Source organism: Sapajus apella, unplaced genomic scaffold, assembly GCF_009761245.1.
Source record: "Sapajus apella isolate SASKATOON/1434 unplaced genomic scaffold, GSC_monkey_1.0 scaffold35, whole genome shotgun sequence".
Taxonomy (NCBI): domain Eukaryota; kingdom Metazoa; phylum Chordata; class Mammalia; order Primates; family Cebidae; genus Sapajus; species Sapajus apella.
Window position 1 is genome coordinate 12,207,956 of NW_022436975.1, and position 26,260 is coordinate 12,234,215.

Consider the following 26,260-nt stretch of genomic DNA (forward strand, 5'->3'; position numbering starts at 1 on the left):
TTACTTTTTAAATATGAAGATATTTTGAAAGTGGTGATTATTTAGTACATTTTCCTGTTTTATGTAATTCAGTGTTTGTAATTGAAAAAGTGCATGTTTTCTGTGTTGAAGCCACCTGAGACCTTCTGCCAGAGCAGTGCCATTATAAGAGATTTTGTTTATTTACTTTCTTATTTGGTTTCTTGCCTTGTTTTCTTTTACTTTTTGCCCTCCAGTTGACATTTAAACATTTTGTGCTCTTCTGCATCTTGATGGATGTATTTATCTAGTAATTTTAACCAGGGCTTTGTTAAAATTTCTTATGACTTTTCCTCTCCCTCCAGGATAGAGTAATGATAAACCGATTAGACAACATCTGTGAAGCAGTGTTGAAAGGCAAATGGCCAGTAAATAGGCGCCAGATGTTTGATTTCCAAGGCCTCATCCCAGGTTACACACCGACCACAGTGGACAGCCCCTTGCAGAAGAGGAGCTTTGCCGAGCTCTCCATGGTCGGCCAAGCCAGCATTAGTGGGACTGAGGACATCACTACTTCTCCTCAGTTGTCAAAGGTGAGTTAGAATAGTTTGCTTCTGCAGCTTAAGAGGGAGCTCTGTAAGCCTTAATTCAGTTTGGGAGCTTATGTTTCACTGGTCCTACTTAGAAATAAGATAGCTACTGTTTCCTCAGCTCTGTGCACCACTCGTGAATGCTTAATTCCTTAAGCTTCTTGTTCCTTATTTCTAAAAGCTGACCCATGTAGCCGATATAGTTTTGACTCACCGCAAATCTATTGTGCTGGAATTTTTCAATAGGAAGATGCCCTCAACCTCTCTGTCCCCCGCCAGCGAAGGAGGAGGAGGAGAAAAATTGAAATTGAGGCCGAAAGAGCTGCCAAGAGGCGAAATCTCATGGAGATGGTTGCCCAGCTTCGAGAGTCTCAGGTGGTCTCAGAAAATGGACAAGAAAAAGTTGTAGATTTATCAAAGGCCTCCAGAGAGGCAACAAGCTCTACCTCAAATTTTTCATCTCTTTCTTCAAAGTTTATCTTGCCTAATGTCTCTACACCAGTGTCTGATGCCTTTAAGACTCAAATGGAACTGCTCCAAGCAGGCCTTTCACGCACACCCACAAGGCATCTGCTTAATGGCTCCCTAGTGGATGGAGAGCCTCCCATGAAGAGGAGGCGAGGAAGGAGGAAAAACGTGGAGGGCCTTGATATGCTTTTCCTGAGCCACAAACGGACGTCATTGAGTGCAGTAAGTTGGGGGGCTCGCCTGCATGGCATGTGCACATGTTGACAGCTGGGGATCCCGCAATGCTCATGGTGCTGGGAATGTGGTGTTCTCAGCAGCATGGTATGAAAGCCAGCTTCCTCCACTAAAAAAATAGTTTTACAGTGATCAGTCGTGATTCTGATCATTGATACAGATCACTTGTCCTGAACAAAGTGTAGCTTGAGGACGTATTCTTCCCAAGTTCTGATGTGTTGATTGCTCTGAGAAGAACAGCCCAACACAGAAACATGTTCTTCTGAGCCTAGAATTATTATATCTGAATTCTCAAGGTGGAAAAAGTTTCTGCTCTTAAAATTATTGATATTTTTTAGGCCTGGCATTTATTAAAATTATTATAAATGTTTTGTTTTGGACCTAAGAGTTGTGTTAACATAAAAAACTGTGACTGCAAATTCTCCTACCTCCGTAAGTAGATATTTTAAAAATCTGAGCTGCGCCTTTGCTAGATTAGGTTTGTATAGAATATATGGACCAATGGATTTTTACTTTTTCCTTTCTCAATTCAGAGGAAATAAATGAATGCAGTATAATCAAAATGATTTCCTTTCTTAATTTGCTTCAACTACATCTCACCCAAAAATGTGGTGCCTGACTCACTGACGACAAGAATTTTATTCCAAAGAGTGCAATTACATGTGCTCCTTTTAAAAATGGTTTTGCACTGTATGTCTTGAACCTATTTGACTAGAAGCCCCGGTCACCACAGTGGCTGGAGCTCCTTGTCTATGCTGCGAGGAGTGGGTGCTCTGGGAAGCCTTCCAGGTGCTGGGCCATCCTGGGCCCGTTCTCAAGCAGTGGGACACAGTTTGGGAAATACTGAAATTTGAGATGGAGAGAAGACAGTTGTCTGTTTCACCATGTTTTTTCTCATCCATCCCTATTAATATTTGCCCATTTTCTATTTCTGGAACCCAGAGTAAGCTCAATAAAAGGCAGGAAAAAGCATGGTTGAGCTAAAGTTCAGAAATGGCAAAATAACATTCACTGAAATGTGTTTGTCTTCTGGCGAGCTCTAATTAAAACAAGCATTCAGGTGGCTAAGAGTAAATGTTCAAAATTGATTACCAGTGCACCAGTCATCATAATGGTCATATTTGTTGACGTTATTACTGTTTTCAGAACCCTGTAAAAAGTACACTTTGTAATGGACTAGCTGTGACTTACATGTTTTCTGTAAATTAAAATGCCATTTCTAGGGGTGTGGCCCTCAGACAGAGTTGTAACACTAGTGATTAGCTTTCCTTTTTGAAAGTACTCTACTTTGATAGATTTTGTTGACTGATAAATTCTTTCTCCATAAACTTCAACAAATTGGAAAGTTTCTGCAGCTGATACTTCTTTTTGTTTATCATCATGTTCAATATTTGTAGGATTTTTTGTTTGTGAAACAACGTTTTTTTGTTTGTTTGTTTTTGTTTTGTTTTTGAGACAGAGTCTCGCCGTGTCGCCCAGGCTGGAGTATAGTGGCGCAGTCTTGGCTCACTGCAGCCTCCCCACCTCAATCGATTCTCCCACCTCAGTTTCCCAAGTAGATGGGACTACAGGCATGCATCACCATGCCCAGCTAATTGTTATGTATTTTGGGTGAGGACGAGGTTTCACCATCCCCAACTGGGGTTGCCCGGGCTGGTCTTGAACTTCTGGGCTCAAGTGCAAGTGATCCACCTGCCTCAGCCTCCTGAAGTGCTGGGATTATAGGCAATCATGTTCAATATTTGGATCATGACAAAGGTTTGTCTATAGACCAGGTGTTAGGAATTAATAATGCAACCCAGGTGCTTTTTTTCTATTGCAAGTACACACCCCATTTTAAATTTGAAGCTGACTTCATTTCGCTATTTTAAGCTGTTAAGAATTTGTTGATATTTTTTTTTCTAAAGTCATATTTAGAAATCTTCAAAGAATTCCTAATTGAAGTTAGAGAATGTATTTTAAAAGCTTTTTTTTTTTAACTGTCACATTTTGAAATGTAGGGATTCCTCATTTGGTGGTGTCAAGAGTGATGTGCATGTACATAAAATACCGAGAAAGCACTGACTGATCTGTAAATAGAGTAGAAAAGAGATGTAAAGGCCAGCAGTATTCCCCAGGATGGAAGAAGACAGATGCTAGAATCTAGTATTATGTCAGCTCTCTAACTGTGTCACCATGAAAAAGTAAGAGTGCATTCAGCAACATTGGACAAGCTGGCCCTCTTCCCTCTGCCGACCCTGAGAGTCAAAAAATAAAGTCCTGGAGTACAGAGTATTTAGGATGGGCTGACAGGTAAATAATAATGTGTTCTGGTTGTGCATACGTGCCATGACCAAGGCATGCCTAACATACTTTGTGAGCCCAAAGGAAACCTGGGAGTGGAGGGAAGAGGATATGGGGAGAAATAGATGAAGTTTCCCTATACATGGCTGTACTTCACTTAAGTTTTGAAGATCACATGTAGGAGTTGGTCATTTACAAAGGGTTGGCAGAGAACATGTGTAAGAGGGAAGAGCCTCTTGGGTTTGACGAACTGAGGAATTTGGTGAGGAAGTGAGCTTCAGCAGAGATGAGCTTGGAGAGAAGGCAGGATGCCAGTCATGGAGGGCCTTGATGCTATGCGGAAGAACTTATTTTGTCCTGGAGGCAATAGTGTTGCAATTTAGAAAACAGCTCATTTTAGAAAACTGTCTCCTGTGTAGTGGTGTGGAGATTGGAGTGAAGATAGGTGGGGTTCGAATCAGGGAGACCATTTAGGAATATTGCAATAAGCTGGGTTGGAAGTGACGAAGGCCTGGGCCGTGGTAAAGTTGTGGGGAAGGAGAAATGGGTGTCTGGAGGTTGAAATAACAGTTTAAGGACTAGTGGCTGGATGATGGTAGAGTATAGACTTCAGTTAGTGTTGTTCTAATGTTGCCACACATACCTGAGACAAAACGTCCCACTACGGACAAAATTACATTGTGCACAGAGTGCCAGTAAGTTACATACAAACCAGCTTTTAGAAATTCCTTTAGTATAAATTACCTTTAATGTCATTATCCGGGGATCCCCAGGAGAGACTGAGAGGCCGCCTTTCATGCATATCACCTCAGACTGCACCCCCCGTGTTGTATTCCCAGTGACTGGCTTAGGATTTCAAAGCATGAAACCTTAGTGGACTATAAATTTTTTACCTAATTACTAGTTCTACAGTGTGAAGAATGATAGACAAGTTTCATCTTCTGACTTTTTTTTTTTTTTTTTAATTGATATGAAGTCTCACTCTGTCGCTTAGGCTGGAGTGTAGAGGCATGATCTTGGCTCACTGCAACCTCCGCCTCCTGAGTTCAAGTGATTTTCCTGCTTCAGCCTCCCAAGTAGCTGGGATTACAGGCAAGCACTACCATGCCTGGCTAATTTTTGTATTTTTTGTAGAGATGGGGTTTCACCATGTTGGCCAGGCTGGTCTCCAACTTCTGAGCTCAGGTGATTTGCCCACCTCGGCCTCCCAAAGTGCTGGGATTGCAGGCATGAGGCACTGCACCCAGCCTCATCTTCTAACTTTTAATAGCTGTTCCCAAACTGACATTTTTTCTAGCAACTATTTTCTTTTCTTTTTTATCAAAGATCCATTATGCTAGGGTAGTATTTTCTTGAAATAGGACATTGCAAGAATCTCTCTCTTCATGTGAGAATTCATACCATTGTTAACTTTCTGCAGGAGGATGCTGAGGTGACCAAAGCTTTTGAAGAAGATATAGAGACCCCACCAACAAGAAACATTCCTTCTCCCGGACAGCTGGACCCAGACACACGGATCCCTGTTATCAGTCTCGAAGATGGGACTAGGCTGGTGGGGGAAGATGCTCCTAAAAATAAGGATTTAGTTGAATGGCTGAAGCTGCACCCTACATACACTGTTGATATGCCAAGTTATGTACCAGTGAGTATTGCAGAGTTGAGAGTTGGAAGGAATCTTCCAGGTCGGTCCACTTCATTCCCTTATGACATAGAAATCCCTGACAGCTGGTCCCTCTGCCTTGTCCTTGAAAGTTTCCGGGTCTCAAACATTTCCCAGGTCTTTGCTGTTGGATCATCCGCATTAGAGAAACTAGCTTGAGGTCTGTCTTACTGAAGGCAGTCTTATGGTCATTTGAAGATGTGTGTTACGCATTTCCTTACTGTTTCCTTCTCCCATCAAACACATGTGATTTCTTCAGTTATTCTTTCTATGGCATCGTTTCCAGGCAGTCTGAGTATGGGGTAACACTCTTAAATGCACTTTCTCTAGTCTCCAGACAAGGCCCGGCCATCCCAGAGTGCTGTGAAGCCATTACTTCCAGAGATTTGACCAGTTAATGCAGCCCAAGATTTTATTAGCTGCTTTTACAGCAACTGATGCTTGTGCCTTATATTAAACATTAGATAATTCATATCTCCACATGGTTTGTCAAACTGTTTGCTAGGCAGCAATGCAAGTCTTTTGCTTTTTATATTTATGTGATTGATTTTTTAAAACTTAAATGTAGGATTTTACATTTTATTTTATTGGGTTCAGCCTAGTGTTCTTGCCGCTCGGAATGTACCCCCACTTACCACAAGATCTGTCTGTTTGTGGGTTAGTTCTCATCACAGACAGTCACATGTTGTCGATGTGGTGTCATCTCTGTGTTTATTTAAGCCACTAACTAGAAATTAGTAAAAGTACTACAGAAAGCCTCCTTTAAAAGTACCATGACTTCTTTAAACATTTGAAGAAATACTTTAAGTGAGATTATTGATACACAAAAGGAAAAGCAAATTCTCACTTCTGTGTTCCTTAATGGACAGGAGTAAAAAAGGAGTTTTTTTCTTTCAAAGAGAAAAATATAGTTTCTAATATTAATAATTAAAATTATTATTGAAATTTCCATAATAATGAAGATGATCTGACAGTTCTCTCTGGCATTTATATAGAGAAGACTAAGTACTGCATACCAGTTTTACTAAATATGTTTTTTCTTTTGCAGAAGAATGCAGATGTGCTGTTTTCCTCATTTCAGAAACCGAAACAGAAACGACATAGATGTCGAAACCCTAATAAATTGGATATAAACACTTTGACAGGAGAGGAAAGGGTGCCTGTTGTCAATAAGCGAAATGGCAAGAAGGTAAATGCTGGGAGACGGAGTTGATCACTGTGCGATTTCTTAGCCCAGAAAGAAGTATTTTATCCTGCCGTCTTCCATAAAGGAAAAGAATCCTGTCTGCCCAAATGCATGCATGCATGTGTGCATGTGCGTGCGTGTGTGTGTGTGTGTGTGTGTGTGTGTGTGTGTGTGTGTGGTGTGTGTATTATAGAAGGGGAAGGGAGTAGATTAATGGAGAGTGGAGGGAAGACTGTATTTTTAATCATTTGTCAAATGCCTCTACCCAGATGGGTGGAGCTATGGCGCCTCCAATGAAGGATCTACCCAGGTGGCTGGAAGAAAATCCCGAATTTGCAGTTGCTCCAGACTGGACTGATATAGTTAAGCAGTCTGTAAGTACAAACTGCATTTCTGTCAGGAAAGGTAGCTATACAAAACTGTTTTCCTGAGTCTTTCTTATTTTCTGTTGCCCATTAATTATTCAGTAGTAACTTATTCTTAGCTTAAAAAAGAATTGACATAATACATGGTTTTCATACATCATTAATACATCATGATTTCTTATATCAATACATCATTAATCCAAAGTGAATTCATTTGTCAGCTCCAATTTAAAAGCTTTTGTATGGCATACATTCACAGTCTTGGAGGTTGACTTCTCCATGGGGGGATCGCCCCAGCTAAACCTACTTAACAGCTCATCTGTGGAATGGAATGTATGGTGGTTGAGATCATTAAGGTTAACTGTGATTTCTGATTTAAAAGAAAAAAATACAAGTTTTGCCTAAAAGATTTGTTATTATTAGCTTTTAAAAAATTAGTTCATGACATGCTGATTCTTTTTTGTTTTAATTATACATTAAAAATAACTTTGCTTTGGGTGTCACGTTCTATCCATCTTAACACACATGTGAGTTTGTGAACCGACACTGTAGTCAGAATAGGGTTCCCTCAGTCACCAAGATCCCTCACACTGTCCTTTCTCCGACCCCAGCCCCTGGGTGCCGCTGACCTGTTCTCCATCCCTATCTTTTTGAGAATGTCCTAAAATGGAAGCATGAGGGACATAAGTGTTGAAGCGATTTCTTTCACTCATCATATGGTGGTCGCATGTGTCACAGTTCACTGCTTTCCGTTGCTGAGTGGCTCCCTCCATTGCATAGATGTGACCCTGTGTGCTTAGCCCTCACACACTGAAGGACATCTGGGTTATTTCCTGATTTTTGAAGCTATGAATAGAGCTGCTATAAGCAATTGTATACAGGTTTTGGTGTGAACATAAGTTTTCGTTTTTCTAGAGTAGATACTAAGACATAATTACATTTTCCATATTTTAAAAATGCTTTTTCTCTTACATACATTTGAAATATTTAAAGTAACACATTATAGAGGGAATAAAACATCCTGGGTTTATATTATGTTACACCATTTTATAATTTTTCTCCCATACATTTTTTTTTTTTTTTTTTGAGGCAAGGTCTTTTTCTGTCACCCAGGCTGGAGTGCAGTGGCAAAATCACGGCTCACTACAACCCCAACCTCCCAGGCCCAAGCAATCCTCCCACCTCAGCCTCCCAAGCAACTGGGACTACAGGCACACATCACCAAGCCTGGCTAGTTTTTGTATTTTTTGTAGAGAAGGGATTTCACTACGTTGTCCAGGCTGGTGTCGAATTCAGCTCAAGCTGTCTGCCCACCCTGACCTCCCAAAGTGCTGAGATTACAAGTGTGAGCCACTGATGCCCAACCAAAAAATTTTTAATTGACAGATATTTAATTGACAAAAATTAATTGATGAATAAAATATATATATTCAAGGTATACAGCATGGTGTTTTTTGTTTTTTGTTTTTTTAAGAGACAGGGTCTTGCTCTGTCACCCAGGCTGGAGTTCAGTGGTGAGATCATAGTTCACTGCAGCCTCGAACTCCTGGGCTCAAGCAGTCCTCCTACTTCAGCCTCCTGATTAGCCAGATAGCTGGGATGACAGGCATATGCCACCAAACCTGGAATTTTTTTCATTTTTTGTAGAGAGAGGGTCTTACTATATTGCCCAGGGCTGGTCTTAGACTCCTGGGCTCAAGCAGTCCTCCTCTTAGCCTCCCAAAGTGCTGGGATTACAAGCGTGAGCCATGGCACCTGGCTCACAAGTGATGATTTGATATAATTTTACATTATGTACTTTTAAAAATGCGTGATGGGTGCATAGTAGGTGTGTATATTTATAAGGTACGTGAGATATTTTGGTACAGGCACATGGTACATAATCACTTTAGGTAGATGAGATATGCATCACCTCAAGCATTTACCCTTTGTATTACAAACAATGTGATTATATTCTTTTAGTTATTTTTGAATATACAATAGATTATTGTTGACTGTGTAGTCACCCTGTTGTGTTATCAAATATTAGATCTTATTCATCCTGTCTAAATCTGTTTTTGTACCCCATCAGGTATTTTCTGATGTATTATTTCTTGAGTTAGTTATGGATGCAGCTAACCTGACATTTACCTCACTGATGAGTAGCCCTTGAGCAGTTTTTCTGCAGTTCAAGCTAACATAATAATAGAATCAGAAGTTTTGCTTCATAAGTTTTATCATTGAGCTGTTAGAAGAGAAGAACTACTTAGGTATTTCCATTTGGACTGGCAGGTTCACCACAGAGGCTCGCATTGAGATCCAGTTGTCTTCGGCAGCCCTTATAACCATTGTTCTCCTCCCCCTCTCCTCCAGGGTTTTGTTCCCGAGTCGATGTTTGACCGCCTTCTCACTGGGCCTGTGGTGCGGGGAGAAGGAGCAAGCAGAAGAGGAAGAAGGCCCAAAAGTGAGATCGCCAGAGCAGCCGCGGCCGCTGCTGCTGTGGCCTCCACGTCAGGGATCAACCCTCTGCTGGTGAACAGCCTGTTTGCTGGAATGGACCTGACGAGCCTTCAGAATCTCCAGAATCTCCAGTCGCTCCAGCTGGCAGGCCTCATGGGCTTCCCTCCAGGACTGGCAACAGCTGCCACTGCCGGAGGCGACGCGAAGAACCCTGCTGCTGTGCTGCCCCTGATGCTGCCAGGAATGGCGGGCCTGCCCAACGTGTTTGGCTTGGGCGGGCTGTTGAATAACCCTCTGTCAGCTGCTACTGGAAACACCACTACTGCTTCTAGTCAAGGAGAACCGGAAGACAGCACTTCAAAAGGAGAGGAGAAAGGAAATGAGAATGAAGACGAGAACAAAGACTCTGAGAAAAGCACAGATGCTGTTTCGGCTGCTGACTCTGCAAATGGATCTGTTGGTGCTGCTACTGCCCCGGCCGGATTGCCCTCAAACCCGCTAGCCTTCAACCCTTTCCTCCTGTCCACCATGGCCCCGGGCCTCTTCTACCCATCCATGTTTCTACCTCCAGGACTGGGGGGATTGACGCTGCCTGGGTTCCCAGCATTGGCAGGACTTCAGAATGCCGTGGGCTCCAGCGAAGAAAAGGCTGCTGACAAGGCCGAGGGAAGACCCTTTAAAGATGGGGAGACCCTCGAAGGCAGCGATGCCGAGGAGAGCCTGGATAAGACTGCAGAGTCCTCCCTCTTAGAAGACGAAATAGCACAGGGTGAAGAGCTAGACTCGCTTGATGGGGGGGAAGAAATAGAAAACAATGAAAATGATGAATAACCAGTACCAGTTCCAGTTCAAGTGTTTAAAACTTTTGACAAGTGGTAGTCCTACTGTTTACACTCACAGTTAATGTTCATACCTAGTTTTATAAGCTGTTCTGTAACATAGTGTAGCAAAAAAAAAAAAAAAAGTCCAAGTCATGTTATACAGGTGTGTCAAAAGGTATCTTGGTCATTAAGTATTGTGCAGTGCATTATTTATTATCCCTAGGAGAGATGAAATTTGAGAGGTGATCATGTCTTTTTAAGGAAACTTACATAATGCTCTGCTTTTCTTTTTTTTCTCTTGGTACCATTGGTATTATAATAAAGAGCAATTTGTAACTGAGTGGCACTAATGGAAGGAGGTGCTGCTCAAAGGAAGTATGAAGTTATATATTTAATTTTTTTAATTTTAATTTTTAATTTTTTTGCTGTGAAGGTCAAGATGAAATTTACCATACATATCATACTTGCTCATTTGTTTCCCTTTTTTGACTGTATGGGGGTTCCCACACTCGCACATACACACACATCCATACACTCTGACAATCTCCACGCTAGTGTGAACGCCTCTGTCCCGAGGCGCAGCAATAATAAGGCAGCTGTTGAATGTGAAGGGTCCCTTTGGAAAATTAACCTACTGGGAGGGTTCTTGCCAGACAGAACTGCAGTTCCATTGTCTCGTGGTCTTGTAATGCACTGGTATAAACAAAATAAATAGATGAATAAATAAAGAGTGAGAAAAGAGAGAATCAGGTACCTTTTTTAAATTAAAGGACTTTGTTACTTTAGCCACAAAGCTAAAACAGCATTACCTCAGATCTAAACTAGCCTTGAAGTTTACAGACATGACTTTGTAAATGTATTGTTTTTCTTTGTTGTGATGTCCTTTTATTTTTTTCTTTGAAAACTGCTATCATGTAAGATAAAATGTAAATTGCTGCCAACTGTAGTAATGATGCTTTTAATAAAAGTGACCCATGATATGCAGAGATGTAATTATAGAATGTAGTATGTAGGGAAACTGGTGTTCACTCTATTTTTTGTATTCGTAATAGATGCAAATACAGCATTCTGGCTTTTGTACAGTTTCTTGATATATCCTCTTATACTAGATTAGCTTTTAGTAATACACTAAACTGTCTCCAAGACTAGACAGGAAGGAAAACCTTGAATTACTCTCACACAATTCCACTCCAGATATCTCAACAGAAATGCACACAAAAAGCTCCTATTACTCCCTCAAAAGGGCATCTGAGACTGAGAATACTTAGAAATGTGTGCAGTGTGTGATAATGTGGTACACTGAAGAACAAAAGGGCAAAAGAAAAATGAGGCTTTAATAGGCACAATATCTAGGTCATTTATCCTTGGTTAATGGGTAGAAAAACACAATGCAGTAGTGTCAGCAAGGGACACAAAGGCACTCTGGTGTCCTGCAGACCAGCGCTCCATGCCAGAAACCAGTGTGTGGAAAAACCCATGTGGAATTGAAACAGACCCACTTAAACATGCACGCGCGCACTCATGGTCTCAGGAGCTACTGATTTGTGGACCCTTTTTTGACTTCTGATATTTAAAGTAAAATATAATTTGAGATCTACTGTTTTTACCTTTTTATGTCACCTGAGCCAATACAAAGCCATATTTCCATCCAGTTAAAAAGCAGAGGAAGGGATGTGGACAAGGGTGTTTTGTGTAGGTTGCCTTTCTCCACACCCTCCCCTCAGGACGTCCACACACAGTCCACGCCAGCCAATGCGCTGCCAGACAGGTGGTCTAAATTCCCCCCAGACAATGAGGTTCAGTTCGTTTATGCCCCAAGATGAAAATATGCCCCTTAATGGTTCTGGAAAGGAACAACCTGAACCCTCCACCTTACAGACACTGTGATTGCTTTTATTTATCATCATCGCCATTGTCTGCTGAAAGTGGTTGGGATGTGCATGTTGGAGGAAAGTGCCTTGGAGAGAATATTTTTTGAAAGCAAATTATTTGAACACGGAAAAGTAAAACCAGGTCTTTGTAAAGTATAGGGAATTTAAGTATTTAAGTAACAAAGACTAGCGGGGAGAATTTGCTTAATAAATTGAGTCATTAAAGGGTCTTTTTATGATGTTCTTTGTAGTATTGGAAATTTTCCTATGAGCCTCTGCAAATAGACAATATAATGTGAGACAGTGTTGGAATAAAATTCTAAGAGCGATGATGATCTTCAAAGCCATCAGTTGCTCATGGCCAGAGGACCCCTGAGTTGATGGGGGTCACTGGCTTGTTATGTGCACCATCCAGTATTCATCTGTTGACATGGCTTTAATGTCATTCATATTTTCATATTGGAAAGTGCACTTTTTTCTTCTAGTGAAATTAATTCTTGGTAGTAGATCTTGAATCTAAGCAAGAAGTATTTTCAATTCAGTCAGATACTAAGGGGGGATCGTGTGCCTACCATTGAGAAAGCACTGAGATGCCAAGGGTTCCCCTGGCGTTGCTGCCTGATGGAAGTGCTGTTCTTCCCTGAGGAGGCTGAGGCCCGGGAGTGGGCATCACCACCAGCAGTAAGCACAGGAGCGGGCTTGAACTTAGGCGGTCTGACCTCAGAAGCCTATGTATGTGCTTTTAAAATACTGCGATTTTAGGTCTCTGAAAGAAAATTATTACATAAGAATGACTGAAAGTTTGCTGTTTTTCCCCTTCATGACATCTTAAGTTTGAGGTTGGGAATTAAGAGAAAGTCTTGAATTACAGCCTTAGCTCTGGCTGAGGAAATGAATCCCACCTACCTCATTTAAATCTGGATTTATTTTGCCCCACAAGTGTTTCTATTTTATAAAGAAATCAAGTCTTTAAAAAGAATTTGTTCAAATAAGTTGCAGAGATAGTAAATTTCCAACCTGGTATTTGAATCCTGATTGACCCAACTGCAAAGCCCAGGCTCGTAACTACTGTGCTAGTGTAATTAACATTCATCAACAGCATTGGGTGCTGTGTGCTAGATGCTGTGCTGGGAATATAGAAATGAAAGCAAACAGATTAGTTGCCTGCTGTCATGGAGCTTACATTCTAGTACGAAGAGATGGATAACAGATTACAAATAAAATGTTTGCAGAGCAAGGAAGACTTTTTTTTTTGAGATGGAGTTTCGCTCATGTTGCCCAGGCTGGAGTGCAATGGCATGATCTTGGCTCATTGCAACCTCCGCCTCCTGAGTTCAAGTGATTCTTCTCCCTCAGCCTCCTGAATAACTGGGATTACAGGCATGCACCACCGTGCCCAGCTAATTTTGTATTTTTAGTAGAGACAGGGTTTTACAATGTTGGTCAGACTGGTCTCAAGCTCCTGACCTCAGGTGATCCGCCCGCCTTGGCCTCCCAAAGTGCGGGATTACAGGCGTGAGCCACCGTGCCTGGCCGGAAGACTTAAATAAGGTGATAAGATGGTCAGGAAAGAGCTCTCTATGGAGGAGACAACTTAGCTCACACCTGAGTGATGAGAAGCCATAGGCAGACTAAGATCTGGTTGGAGAATGGTCCAGACAAAAGGAATGACAAATACAAAGACCTTGAACTGGGAATGAGCTTGGAATAAGGAGTGGAGAGGCCATCTGCCTTGAAAAATTGGGAGGCATGGGTCAGATTACATAGGGCCTGGAGGCCCTGGTGGAGGATTTGGGTTTCATGCTAAGTGCTATAGAAAGTCTTCTGAAGGCTTTATGCAGAAAATTTGTCATTTTCTCATTTTTAAAAGATCATTATGTCTGCAGTGCAAAAAAACTCTCTTGTAAAGGGGAGTCAGGGATTCCAGCTGGGAGGCGACAGGTAGCAGCCTTGGGTCAAGGTGGTGGGGAGTAATGGAGGAGGAAAGCTGGGGATGGACGTGGGATATGTTTCGAAGAGGTATACTCTCCAATTTAAATGAACTTTTCAGTGAATAATTGGAATTCTTCAGGAAAACTACTAAAAACCAACAGATAAAGAATGTTCACCATGCTATTTTTTTAAAATAAGAATCTTGTGATTCGTGTTATAAGAAGATACTAGGAAAAGAAATATTTCCATCATGTCCTGTTATAAAATTTTCTTTTTAGGTCAATGAAAATTATTTGTTAATTGTCTGTGGGACGAGTTTTTAGAAATTACCTCTGACAGGTAGAGGAGGTGAGAGTGTATGAGCATTGTTGAAGCAATGTGTATTACAGCAAACATCTCTGTGTCTCTAGGGCCATCAATAAATTTAAATTAGGAAGCAAAACAATGTAAATGACTTCCACTAACAAGCACTTAAAAGTTAGAATACATCTTATTCATTCAACTTGGCTCTCTAATGAGCAATTTTATGTTTTCTTAAGCACAGGTAAGATTTACCACAGTTTTACACACATAGTAAAGTAAGCTATATTTGACAAAATAGATGAATAAATTACCTTCTGAAATATTTTACCTAATGTAAGACTAAGCATTTCATCCTTGAGATTTTTGATAGAGGAGTCACTTAATTTGGAGATTTTCTGGTAAGGGTTAGGATGATTGTTTTCTAAGTATTTTGGGCTATTTAGGTTATTTTATACAGTGCAACATAGCACCACCCTCCCGATAGGTCTATTGGTCTATAAGCCTCCTTTTGGATCCATAAATGCAGAGGTGAATTTTAATTTGGATCTTCTTAATCAGATATGTACTATGTAATTTAAATGAAATTAAAGAATAAGGTAGTGACAAAGTCTCACATATTCCTATATCTAATATCTTTACCTCAGAATGATTTACTCTTTTTTTTGAGATGGAGTCTCACTCTGTCGCCCAGGCTAGAGTGCAGTGGTGCAATCTTGGCTGACTGCAGCTTCTGCCTCCCAGGTTCAAGATTCTCCTGCCTCAGCCTTCCAAATAGCTGGGATTACAGGCATCCGCCACCATGCCCAGCTAATTTTTGTATGTTTAATAGAGATGTGGTTTCACCATGTTGGCCAGACTGATCTCAAACTCCTGACCTCAAGTGATCTGCCTTTCTTAGCCTCCCAAAGTGCTGGGATTACAGGCATGAGCCACTTCATCCGGCAGAATGATTTACTCTTAAAATTTGTTTTGCTCCTAAGCAGGTTGAAATTATCTTCACTTGAACAAAGATGGCAGAATTCCATTTCCAGATGTTGCAGGCATGCTATTTAAGTGTGCTGGTGCCTCTCCACAGTAGGAGTCTGCTGTGAGCCTTCCCTTCTCATGAGGTCTTTCCTGGGCTCTGAGACAAATGTCATGATAAATTTGGAGCTTTAGCTAAAGGACAGCCTAGAAGATTTCTAATGTATAATAAATAAAAGCACTAAGTCAAAATACTGCTTAGGAATCATGTTATACTTCAGGTGGCTTCCTCCATTGTCCCTTCCCCGCCTCTGCATTTTGATCTGAAAGCTCGATTTCAAGATTACAAATGAGAGAAACCTGATTCTCTTCTGTGACAGGAGCCAGGTACTGCAGTGGTTTGCAATCCAAAACCTCATAATTGTCATCCTTGGTTGAAGAGGCTTCAACTTGGATGTAGGCTGGATGACTGAAACCTAAGCAGGCTGTAAATTTAATAGTTTTGGGGAGTGCGCATGACAGTTTGGAAAACTCATCCTGTTTAATGTGTTTCACCATGTGTCCCCAGGAGTCGGGAAGTTCAGACTTTTAGAAATCAGCATTTGTGTTTGTAAAGAGGCACTGGTGAGTTAATCCACACTACACCCTGGTAAGCTGGGCCAGTCTTGTTGCTACCACCCCTTTACCAGGTGAGGCGGGGTCATTTGTCTAAGGCCAAGTACACAAGTGTGGTGGCCAGAACTAGAATTTGAACTTCTCCAGTGGAAGTGGTGGCTAGCTGTGGGCCATCTGTCTTAGGATAAAGCCACCATCAATGTTAATTCAGGTCTAGGATCTTAAACAAACAAAAACCTAAAATAGATCAAGCTACAAGGTCTTTCAATGTTCTTCAGATGGTGTAATCTGAAGAACAAATAGAAGGTTCCAGAATCTCATTACAGAAGTTGTGATTGAACAATGCCTGAAAGGTGTTAAAGTTAAAAACAAAAGCAGTTAACAAGCAGGATTTATATCCATGCTGAGTTAATGATATGATCTATGCAACTGACAGTCTAAATATTTCTGCACATTACTGAGGATATTCGCTAGGATTTCTGGATAATGAATATTCCTCTTTCTTCTACCTTGTATCTGGATGACCCTAAAAGCCAGTCCCAGCTTGTAGAAATCAAGATGACAAAGTCTGGAACTTATGGTTCCTACAAGGATAGAAAAGAGCCCCAGCAGAAGAGTGTTGCTTCATCCATCCCACCCACGGGGCTTTCCTAGGCTATTGTAGCTCTCACAGCAGATTTGCATATCTGTAGCTGCAGAGCTAATGTTCTCTCTCTAGGCTCAGGAGGCCCTGCGAGGCAGCTCCATGGTCCTTTCCATCTTATTGTAAGAGTTGGTGGAAAATGAGAGGCGGCCGTTGTGTCTGTCTGCGGAGGCATTGTTCTTCCCCAGACGAGCTGGCCTGCTTCTCAGCTCCCAGCTTCTGCTCCTCCAGCCATGGCCAGCTTCTCAGGAGCAGCCAGACTGACTCAGAATTGCCCCAAGGGTCACTTAAAACCATAAAAAGAAACTTTTACTCTCCAAAATGTCAAGTTACAAACAGCCCCCCAAACTCCTCTTCTTGGTAGTCCTAGTGTGTGTAGAACCTGTGTGTTCTGATAGTAACACAACCATGGCAACTCAACGACAATGTGCTGGCTCGCCCCTTGGCCCCCAGCCCCTAGCCCACTTTGCGAAGAGAATTTCATTGACCATCAGAATATGCGGTGGTGGCCCCGGGGATAAAATTAAAACAAAAAAATCCCCCTTTACATTTCAACCATAAAACCATCTTTGCTGAGGACTGAGCAGGTATCAATTTTATGATCATTAAAATCTTGCTGTTGGGGATAGTTACTAGAAAAACCTGAGTACTGTTTACCATGTCAGGGAAATCAAAGCTTTTTGAATTTATGTTGCTTTCTTATGTGGTTTGGGGGCAGGCCAAGTGAGAAAAACAACGGTGGCCTTCCAAGGTACAGAGGCCTAGGAGGACATGGTGTAAAATGTATGCAAGAAGAAAAGCAACTCTGAGAATCACTTGTTGTTTCTTCTTGTATTTGGAGCTCAAATGACTCAATGGGCAAAAAGTCATCTCCAGCTGACATGCTTTCCACATGCCTGTTCTGGTCAGAAAGCTTACCCAAAGTAGTTTACTGTTTTATTTTGTACTGCGATATACTCACTACTGGACACGCATCTGCAGATTTTAAGTGCATGCTGATCCAGCACATTTATTTGCCTGGCTCGTACAGGACATGATGTGCTTCCTGCCTTCAAGGAGATGCTGAAATCCACAAGAACGTGAAGGGTTAGACAAACTTACTGTTTTAATAGCTGTTGCAGGTACAAGTTATCCTAGCTACTTGATTGTCAGCGTGGTTAAATGTGTTGAATAATGAAGAAGGTCCTGAGCCCAGACACTCTGGGAGAGGACATGTGGATTTGATCGGCCGTCCTTGCTCCTTGCAATTTTAACTTCCTGCACCTGATCACTTTATCCAGCTCAGGAACAGCTTTAAACTCATCTTGTTTTGCTTTAAATATATACCATCTAGGTTTCTGAATGATTGCAAAAAAGAAAAAAGTTGAGGAACTTCAGTGAAATCTCTAAGACTCACATCTCTCCTACATCAACATGACCTTGATATTCTACTTCTCTTAGAGGTGCCATCAACGGCGACCTAAAAATGGAGGCAGCAATGCCCTGAGGATGGCATCCTGCTGCTGGTGTCCACAAGCTGATTTCCTTCTGGATCTGGACATGCTTGCTTGATGGGCTACATGCAGCCATGTTTTGCTTTTGTCCTTTCCGCATTACGTCTCTGCTCTCTTAGGGACAATTGTCATGGAGTCTTTTTGTTTATTAAGGACACTTTCTTTTGAAAGCTGGGCCAGGGTTATGCTAAACAAAGGGAATAATAGGCATCATTCTTGTCCTTAAGTAGCAACCAATTGGCAAGTATTTAATGTGCAATTGGAGGGTGTGTTGGAGGGTAGGGGTGAGGGAAAGAGAATATAGTCACGGTTCTTCCAGGGCCTAAGCGTGTTGCTGAGGTAGTGCTTTGCAGATTTCGGGGCGTTCATCTGTGCATTCTCTCAATGGATACAACTTTGAAATAGGCTCTTTGGGACTTTAGAGATTAAAGAAATTAAGGTTCCATGATGGAAGGTTAGCAAGTGGTTTAGTTAAATCGTGCAGATAGGTCTTTGGACTCCAGGTCACATAGTGTGGTTTCTTTACCACATAATGACAGCAACCATGTAACTCCCGCCACACACACAAAGTGGCAGCCCTGTAGAGCAAGTTCATCTCTGAGCCTCACCTTCCTCATTTTTTAATTTGGAATCAAAATAATGATAATGCCTTTCTTCTAGTGTTGTGTGAAGATTAGAAATCCTGAATATGGCTGGGCACAGTGGCCCACACCTGTAATCCCAACACTTTGGGAGGCCGAGACAGACGAATCACCTGAGGCCAGGGGTTCAAGACCAGTCTGGCCAACATGGCAAAAAACCCCATCTCTATTAAAAATAATAAAAATTAGCTAAGTGTGTGGTGGGCACCTGTAATCCCAACTACTCAGGAGGCTAAGGCGGAAGAATTGCTTGAACCCGGGAGGTGGAGGGGACAGTGAGCTGAGATCGTGCCACTGTACTCCAGCCTAAGCGACAGAGGGAGACTGTCTTGAGAAAAAAAAAAAGAAAAAAGAAACAGAATCCTGAATATGCAAACAAAGTTCCTAGCATCTGGCGCTGAACTGGCACTCAATAAACTATCATTTTAAAAACTTTGCATTGGCCGGGTGCGGTGGCTCATGCCTGTAATCCCAGCACTTTGAAAGGTGGAGGTGGGTGGATCATGAGGTCAAGAGATCAACACCATTCTGGGCAACGTGGTGAAACCCCGTCTCTACTAAAAATACAAAAATGAGCCAGGTGTGGTGGCGTGCCCCTGTAGTCCCAGCTACTCGGGAGGCTGAAGCAGGAGAATTGCTTGAACCTGGGAGGCAGAGGTTGCAGTGAGCAGAGATTCATGCCAATGCACTCCATCCTGGTGATAGAGCAAGACTCTGTCTCAAAAACAAAACAAAACAAAACCCCTCGTATCATTTGATATATTCTAAAGAAGTGGTACAGGAGAATGAAGCCCAAAAACACTGAGCAAGTGGCCGGGGTGGTGCTGGCTGATAAGGAGAGTTCTGTCGAAATGAGGCTTGTGCCTGTCCTGACACACAGGCAGTTCTTGGCTGAAGACAGCAGTGCAGACTTGAGCTTGGAGTGGGTGGGAGGAGGTAAGGCTTCTGCAACGTCGGTTCTCAAACACTAGTGAGCAATACAAGTAGCCTTGGGACTTTGTACATGACCAGATTTGAATGAAAATTGTTTTTAAAGCCTCACAATACTCTTATTCCAATACATTCTAATAATTTCTGTTGTATTATATTTCATTAGAATAAATAAAAGATCATTCCCTTCTAAACTGACTTAACGATGCAGTAGTGGGTGGTGGCCTGCACTTTGAAAAATCCTGCATTAAAACAAGGGTTCTTGCCCTGGGTCCATGGGTGAGCTTTGTGGGGAGGTAGGGGGCCCCAAATCACCTGAATTTGGATGCATAGTTATGTGTGTATTTTTCTACAGAGAGGGTCCCCAAATTTCGTTTGGACCTCGAAGCACCTGTGACTTCCTCTTTGAGAGGGTAATAAGAGAGCCAGAAAAGCAGCTTTGAGTTGATTGGGGATTACTTATAATGCCACTTCAGAAATGGAAAACAGAAAAAACCAGTCCCTTAAGAGGAAAAACTCACAGGTAAATGGAACGTTCCCTCCAAAATGCCCCCTGCCCAGAGGACTCTTCTCCCGCTTGTGTGACAGCCAGCAGTTGGGACAGCCTCCTTTTTCTCCTGCACCAAGTGGGGATGCTAATACCACCTTCCCGTGCAGGCCAGTTTTGAAGACGGAATGAGATAATGCTGTAGAACTGCTTAGACTGGTACAAAATAAACACAATGTCAGCTATTGTGCGTGCTGTCCCTGTGTGGTGACAGTACCACAGAGAGTGTTGTCCCCATTGTATCTGTCCGGTGCTTTGTGAGTGTGTATTTGTTTTTAGTGAAATGAATTATTTTCCTCATTCACGAGCATACAGGCTGATAGAAATGCCGGGCAATCTGATCTACCTCTAGGTCCCTCCGCTGGGCCCTCACACAAAGCCAGAAGTCAGAAATGAGTCCTGTTCTCCTTTTCTGGTTTCTGGAGGCTGGCCATGGGGCCCGAACGGCATCCCTGGCAAGCTAACACAGGTTCCTGGGTGCCCGAGGTGTGCCTGCCCTGCCAGATGGCAGACAGTGCCCACGGCTGCCACGCCCTCCACCCCAGCATACCCAGGATTGTGCTCTTGTTGTTACTCACCCTTCAGTAGAAAAATCAAACAAAACTGGGCCCTGGAGAGCTGTCCTCAGCTTTCCTTCTCTCCAGGAGGAACAAAGGTGAAAGGAAAAAGGGTTTTCTGCATAAGGTGCCCACCTTTGGGGGTCTGAATTTCTGTTCTCTTATTTTATTAACATTATTTGCTGCCATGCTGTTCAGTCATGAGGGCCAGGGCTCCGCACAGCAGGGATGTCTCCGGGTGCCACCATGGGTGGAGAGGGCGGACTGCAGCTGCGCCGGGCACAGGTGGGCAATGGATAGGGCTGCACGGTGGGCACGGAGCGCCTCTGCCAGAAACCGCCTCTTCCTTCCCAAACTCAGTTTTAAAGCATTCCTCGCTCCAGCCCACCAAGTGAGGTGCTGCTGGTTTTAACAGCTCCCACCAGGTAAAGAACGAAGATCTATACACATACAGCGGCTGAGCCTGTTTGTTTCTAATCGAGTGTTTTTATAAGTAGGGTTCCCACCAGAAAAAGGCACATGCACATGCGTGATGGTCTGGACTGTGTCCTCCCCAGATGAACGTGCTGGAACCCGAGCCCCCAGCACCTCAGGATGGGACTGCATGCAGAGACAGAGCCTGTAAGAGGGGATTAAGGGAAAATGAGTTCGTATGGGTGGGCCCCGCTCCAACCTGACTGGTGTCCATAAGAAGAGGAGATTAGGACGCACACAGAGCCAGAGGGAAGACCTCCTGAGGGCATGGGGAGAAGGTGGCCATCCACAAGCCCAGGAGAGAGGCCCCAGGAAGCCAACCCTGCTGACCTCTTGATCTTGGACTTCCACCCTCCAGAATGGTGAGAAAAGAGATGTGTGTTGTTTCAGCTACCCAGTCTGTGGTACCTGGTTATGGCAGCCCCAGCAAACTAATAAACTGTGTCTTTCATGAATTCGTATAGCAACAGTTTACAAACCTGGCCAGCCCAATCAGAATACAAAAAAGTAAGAAACCACTAGGCCAAGGGACAGCGGCCGTTCACTCAGCAGTGCTGTGGTCCACCAGATGGACTCGGGCTGTTGGGAGTCTGGTTGAGTCCTGAGCAGCCAATGGCAGCTTGTGTGCCCCGGGCGAGCTACTTCATTTCTCTGGACCTGTTTCTCCAGATGGCTGGTCGCAATAATGTCGATGAGGCGGATGGCGTGGGAATGCTAGAGCCCATTTCAGAAGCCCGCAGTGAAGATTCCACCAGTTCATATGCGTCAGGCACTGAGCCCCGGACTGCACCTAATAAACACTCTCCAGCTATCAGCATTACAAATCTGAGAGCGGGGCCACATCTGGGACCTCCTCCTTTCCAGATGTGTGACCTTGATTGAAAGTCACCACTTTCCTGGGGCTGCTCCATTTGCACAGCAAGGGCCTCCGTGACACTGTGGCACTTGGGGAACCTTTTGACTCTAACATTTTATCATTCTAATAAGTGTTGATATGACGAGCCATTCTTTGCAAGGAGTAGGGCAACATCTTGGTGAGTTGTGAGAAGCATAACATTTGAGTTTTTGTTTTTGTTTTTTTTTTTTTCCTCATTCTACCCTATGTGTTCATGGTTGCTGAACCCAAGTAAATAGGGATGACTTTAGGGAATGTCTTTCCAGATAATTCCCCCTTAAAAAAATCTGTACCCTTGGATTCTGTAGGTAATAACGAAAGAGGGGGGAAAGGCAAACTTCTACTTTTAAGCAGTGCAAAGTGACTGCAGTAAATCTGTTTAGGTATCATCATGTTTGACTTTAAGAAAATGGCTGAGCTATGGGCAAGGTAATTCAAGAAGATATAAATGGCTGCATTATAATAAGCAGACACCTATTTTAAGCATGATCTATGTTTTTGAGAAAATTCATTACAATAAGTCTTACAATACCAACCTCTTCAATGAATTTTTCATGTCTGCATACCAAGATATATATAAAACGATCGTAATCATGTACCTTTGGGGCAATGCTGAGCGCCAGCTGTTTCAAGGATGATTTATAGGTTGCCACACTCAAGGTTAATAATCAGGAGAAACAGGTTACAGTATGCAATGTATTTATGTCAGGTTAGAAGTTCAGTTAGTAGAGATAGCATGTTATAAGGAAGCACACACTTTTAATTATTTTCTAACTGCCCCCCACCTACATTTTTCTGCAATAAACTAAAAATAAATTATGTTTTGCATAGGGAAACCTCTGCTAAGCACATCTTCTGGTTAGAGTTGGCTTTATTTAAAGGGAAACCACAGCTAGGAATTATTAGCTGTACATATGAAAACACAGCTTGACAGTACTTAAACATCTGTGCAATGGGCCTACGTAGAGGGTATGATGGAGCTTTATAAACATCGAGCTAATTATGCCCTTACTGAATTGCAGCAATTTGCCGCTAGCAGCGTTTCTACCAGGATTTTCAGAGATTTAGTACATACAAGCCACAAGCTTATCTCCAAAAGCACTAAAATGGAAGCTGCCTTTCTTTGGAGACAAAATTATTGCAACAGTTTCATTCAAATCTCAGAAATGTTCCCTTTTAAAGTTGAGACAAAAATGTATCCTGTTGACCTGCGAAACTGTTTACTGTAATAAAGAGAAAACATTTTTTTTCATACAGAGTTTAGTTCATTGTTCTTCCCGCTCATCATTGGTCTACACGCATGGCGTCTCTCTCCTGTTTCCTTTCTTGCTTCTCTTTTACTGCAGGTGTACTTCCTCAGCCCCCACCCACCCGGCCACCCAGAAGCCAGATTTCTAGTGTGTTTATTACATATGTATGCATGTATTTTTGATAGTATATTTTTTCAAAATGTGTAATGTTTGTATGCATATATATTTAATTATCTATATGGTATCATGTTACGTATCTCATTCTATTTTTTAAACTTGTGTGAGTCCATCTTAATAGCTCTATTGAAGTCTAATTGGCATACGTTACACAGACCGGGTTAGATAAGTTTTGACACCTGTGAAGCGTCACAACAATCAAGATAATGAACATACCTGCCCCTAAGATTTCCTCAGGTTTCTCTGCTACTGTTATCCTTGACCTTCCCCAGCCCCTTATACTCAGGCAACCACTAACCTGCTTACAGTGGGTTAGTTTGTGTTTTCGAAAATTGTATGTAAGTGGAATTATATGGTATATAGTTTTTATCTGACTTCATTTATGTTGTATGCATCAATAGTTCACTTCTTTTTGTGGCTGAGGAGTGTTCCATTGTAGGAATGTACCCGTTTATTTATCGAGTTGCCTATGGATGGACATTTGGGTTATGTCTGGTTTCTGGCTATTATAAATAAGGCTGCCATGAATGGCCATGTACAAGTATTTTAATAGACATATGTTTTTGTTTCTTTTAGATAAATGGATGAGAGTGGAATGTCTGGATTACACGGTAGGTTTGTATTTAACTTTTTTTTTTTTTTTTGAGATGGAATCTCGTGCTGTTGTCTAAGCTGGAGTATAATGGCATGATCTGCACTCACTGCAACCTCCACCTACTGGGTTCAAGTGATTCTTCTGCCTCAGCCTCCTCCCAAGTAGCCGGAATTACAGGCACCTGCCATCATGCCCAGCTAATTTTGGTAGAGATGGGGTTTCACCATGTTGGCTAGGCTGGTCTTGAACTCCTGATCTCAGGCGATCCGCCCACCTTGGCCTCCCAAACTGCTGGGATTATAGGCGTCAGCCACTGTGCCCGGCCTGTATTTAACTTTTTAAGAAACTGTCAAAGTTTTCTGACACAATGGTTGTAGCATTATATTTCCTCTCAGAAATGTTTGTATTTTAGTTTCTCCACATACTTGCCAGCACTTGGCGTAGGCAGTTCTTTGAATTTTAGACATTCTAATAAGCACATAGTGATTTTTTTTCCCTTTCTTTTGTTTTGAGACAGAGTCTTGCTCTGTCACTCAGGCTGGAGTGCAGCGGCACAAACGCAGCTCACTGTAGCCTCAGCCTTCTGGGCTCAAGCACTCCTCCTGTCTTGGCCTCTCCAGTACATTGGACTATAGATTCCTGCTGCCTGTAGCTTGGCTAAGCTTTTCTTTTCTTTCTTTATTCTTCTTCTTTCTTTCTTTCTTTTTTTTCTTTTTTCTTTTTTTTTTTTTTTTTTTTTTGGTAGAGATAGAAGCTCGCCATGTTGCCAAGGCAGGTCTCAAACTCCTGAGCTCAAGCAATCTTCTCACTTCGGCCTCCCAAAGCACTGGGATTACAGGCTTGAGCACCTGTACCTGGCTCATGGTATCTTATAATGTTTCTAATTTCTATTTCCTCAATGATTAATGGAGTTGAGTATCTTTTCATGTGTTTATTTGCCATTCAACTGTCTTCTTGGTGATGTGTCTGTTCAAAATATTTTGCCAATTTGTAGGGCAGAGTGTTTGTTTTCTTATTATCAAGTTTTGGGAGTTATTTTTATAATACAGATACAAGTTCTTTATCACATATACACTTTAATTTGCAAGTATTTTCTCCTAGTATGTGGCTTCTTTTCACTCCCTTAAAAGTCTTTTGAAAAGCAGTTGTTTCGAGTTTTGATAAAGCACATTTTATCAATTTGTTCTTCTAAGAATCATACTTTTGGTGTTGTATCTGGACTTCAGAGTCTGCTCTCTTGATCTATTAATCTGTGTTGATACTGAATACCACACTATCTTGATTACTGTAGCTTTAAAATAAGCCTTGAAGTCAAGTTATATAAGTCCTCCGACTTTGTTCTTCTTTTTCAAAGTTGTTCTAGCTATTCTAGCTCCTCTGTATTTCCATGTAAATGTTAGAATCAACTTGTCAATTTCTGAAAAAAAGCCTGCTGAGAATGTGGTTGAGATTATGTTGAATCTATGAATCAATTTGGGCAGGATGACATCTTAAAAATATCCAGTTTTCCAACACACACATCTGATTTTTAAAAAACTTTCTCTTATAACATTGACATTGTTAAGATTAATTTGTGTTTCTATGTGTATATACTACATTGCTTCTGATTCTTGCATATACTCAGTATGTCTTAGTTTACTATTGTTACTATGACAAATTATCACAAACTTAAAGGCTGAAAACAACACAAATGTATTATCTTATAGTTCTGGAGATTAGAAGTCTGAAATCTATTTTACAAGGCTATAGTCAAGGTATCGGCAAGACTGGTTCCTTCTGAAAGTTCTAAGAGGCAATCTGCTTGCTTGCCTTTTCCCGTTTCTAGTGGCCCCTTGCATTCTTTGGCTGTCACCCCTTCCTCCATCTTCAAAGCCTGTTGCTCCGATCTCTGCTTCCATCATCATCCGGCCTTCTCCCTGGACTCCTCCTGAGAACTTATAGACTGGTGTGATTACATCAGGCCACCTAGATGATCCAGGATAATCTCCGTGTCTCAAGATACTGAATTTTATCACATCTACAAAGCAGCTTTTGCCATATAAAGTAACATTCACAGGTTCCAGGGGTTAAGGCAGGGCATCCTGGGGACCCTTGTTCAGCCTACTGCACAGTTTCTCTGTCCACCACATTTTAGGTCCCACTTTCCCTGTGGCAGGCATTAGGTTGGCCCCGGTTCCTTACCACTACAAAGAATTCTGCAAAGAACATCCTCATTTTATGTCTTTTTATGATCTTGTGTGCAAACTTACTTTCTTTTCTTTCTTTCTTTCTTTCTTTTCTTTCTTTCTTTCTTTCCTTCTTTCTTTCTTTCTTTCTTTCTTTCTTTCTTTCTTTCTTTCTTTCTTTCTTCTTTCTTTCTTCTTTCTTTCT

At 42.0% G+C, this 26,260-nt stretch overlaps 1 protein-coding gene across 8 annotated transcripts in view; it reads left to right on the plus strand.

The window, feature by feature from the left end:
- Positions 1–11,081, plus strand: part of CHD7 (chromodomain helicase DNA binding protein 7) — a 178,485-nt gene extending 167,404 nt beyond the window's left edge. For 4 of the 8 annotated variants that reach the window (XM_032296175.1, XM_032296169.1, XM_032296171.1 and 1 more), the window contains 6 exons: positions 324–551; positions 795–1,238; positions 4,954–5,175; positions 6,242–6,382; positions 6,649–6,753; positions 9,097–10,131. In XM_032296175.1, coding sequence (XP_032152066.1) covers positions 324–551; positions 795–1,238; positions 4,954–5,175; positions 6,242–6,382; positions 6,649–6,753; positions 9,097–10,014 — 2,058 coding nt within the window. In that variant the 3' untranslated portion in view covers positions 10,015–10,131. Of the gene's footprint in view, positions 1–323; positions 552–794; positions 1,239–4,953; positions 5,176–6,241; positions 6,383–6,648; positions 6,754–9,096 lie in introns of all 8 variants that reach the window. The other 4 variants (XM_032296168.1, XM_032296172.1, XM_032296173.1 and 1 more) reach the window with 3 other exon arrangements.
- The last annotated feature ends 15,179 nt before the right edge of the window (positions 11,082–26,260 follow it).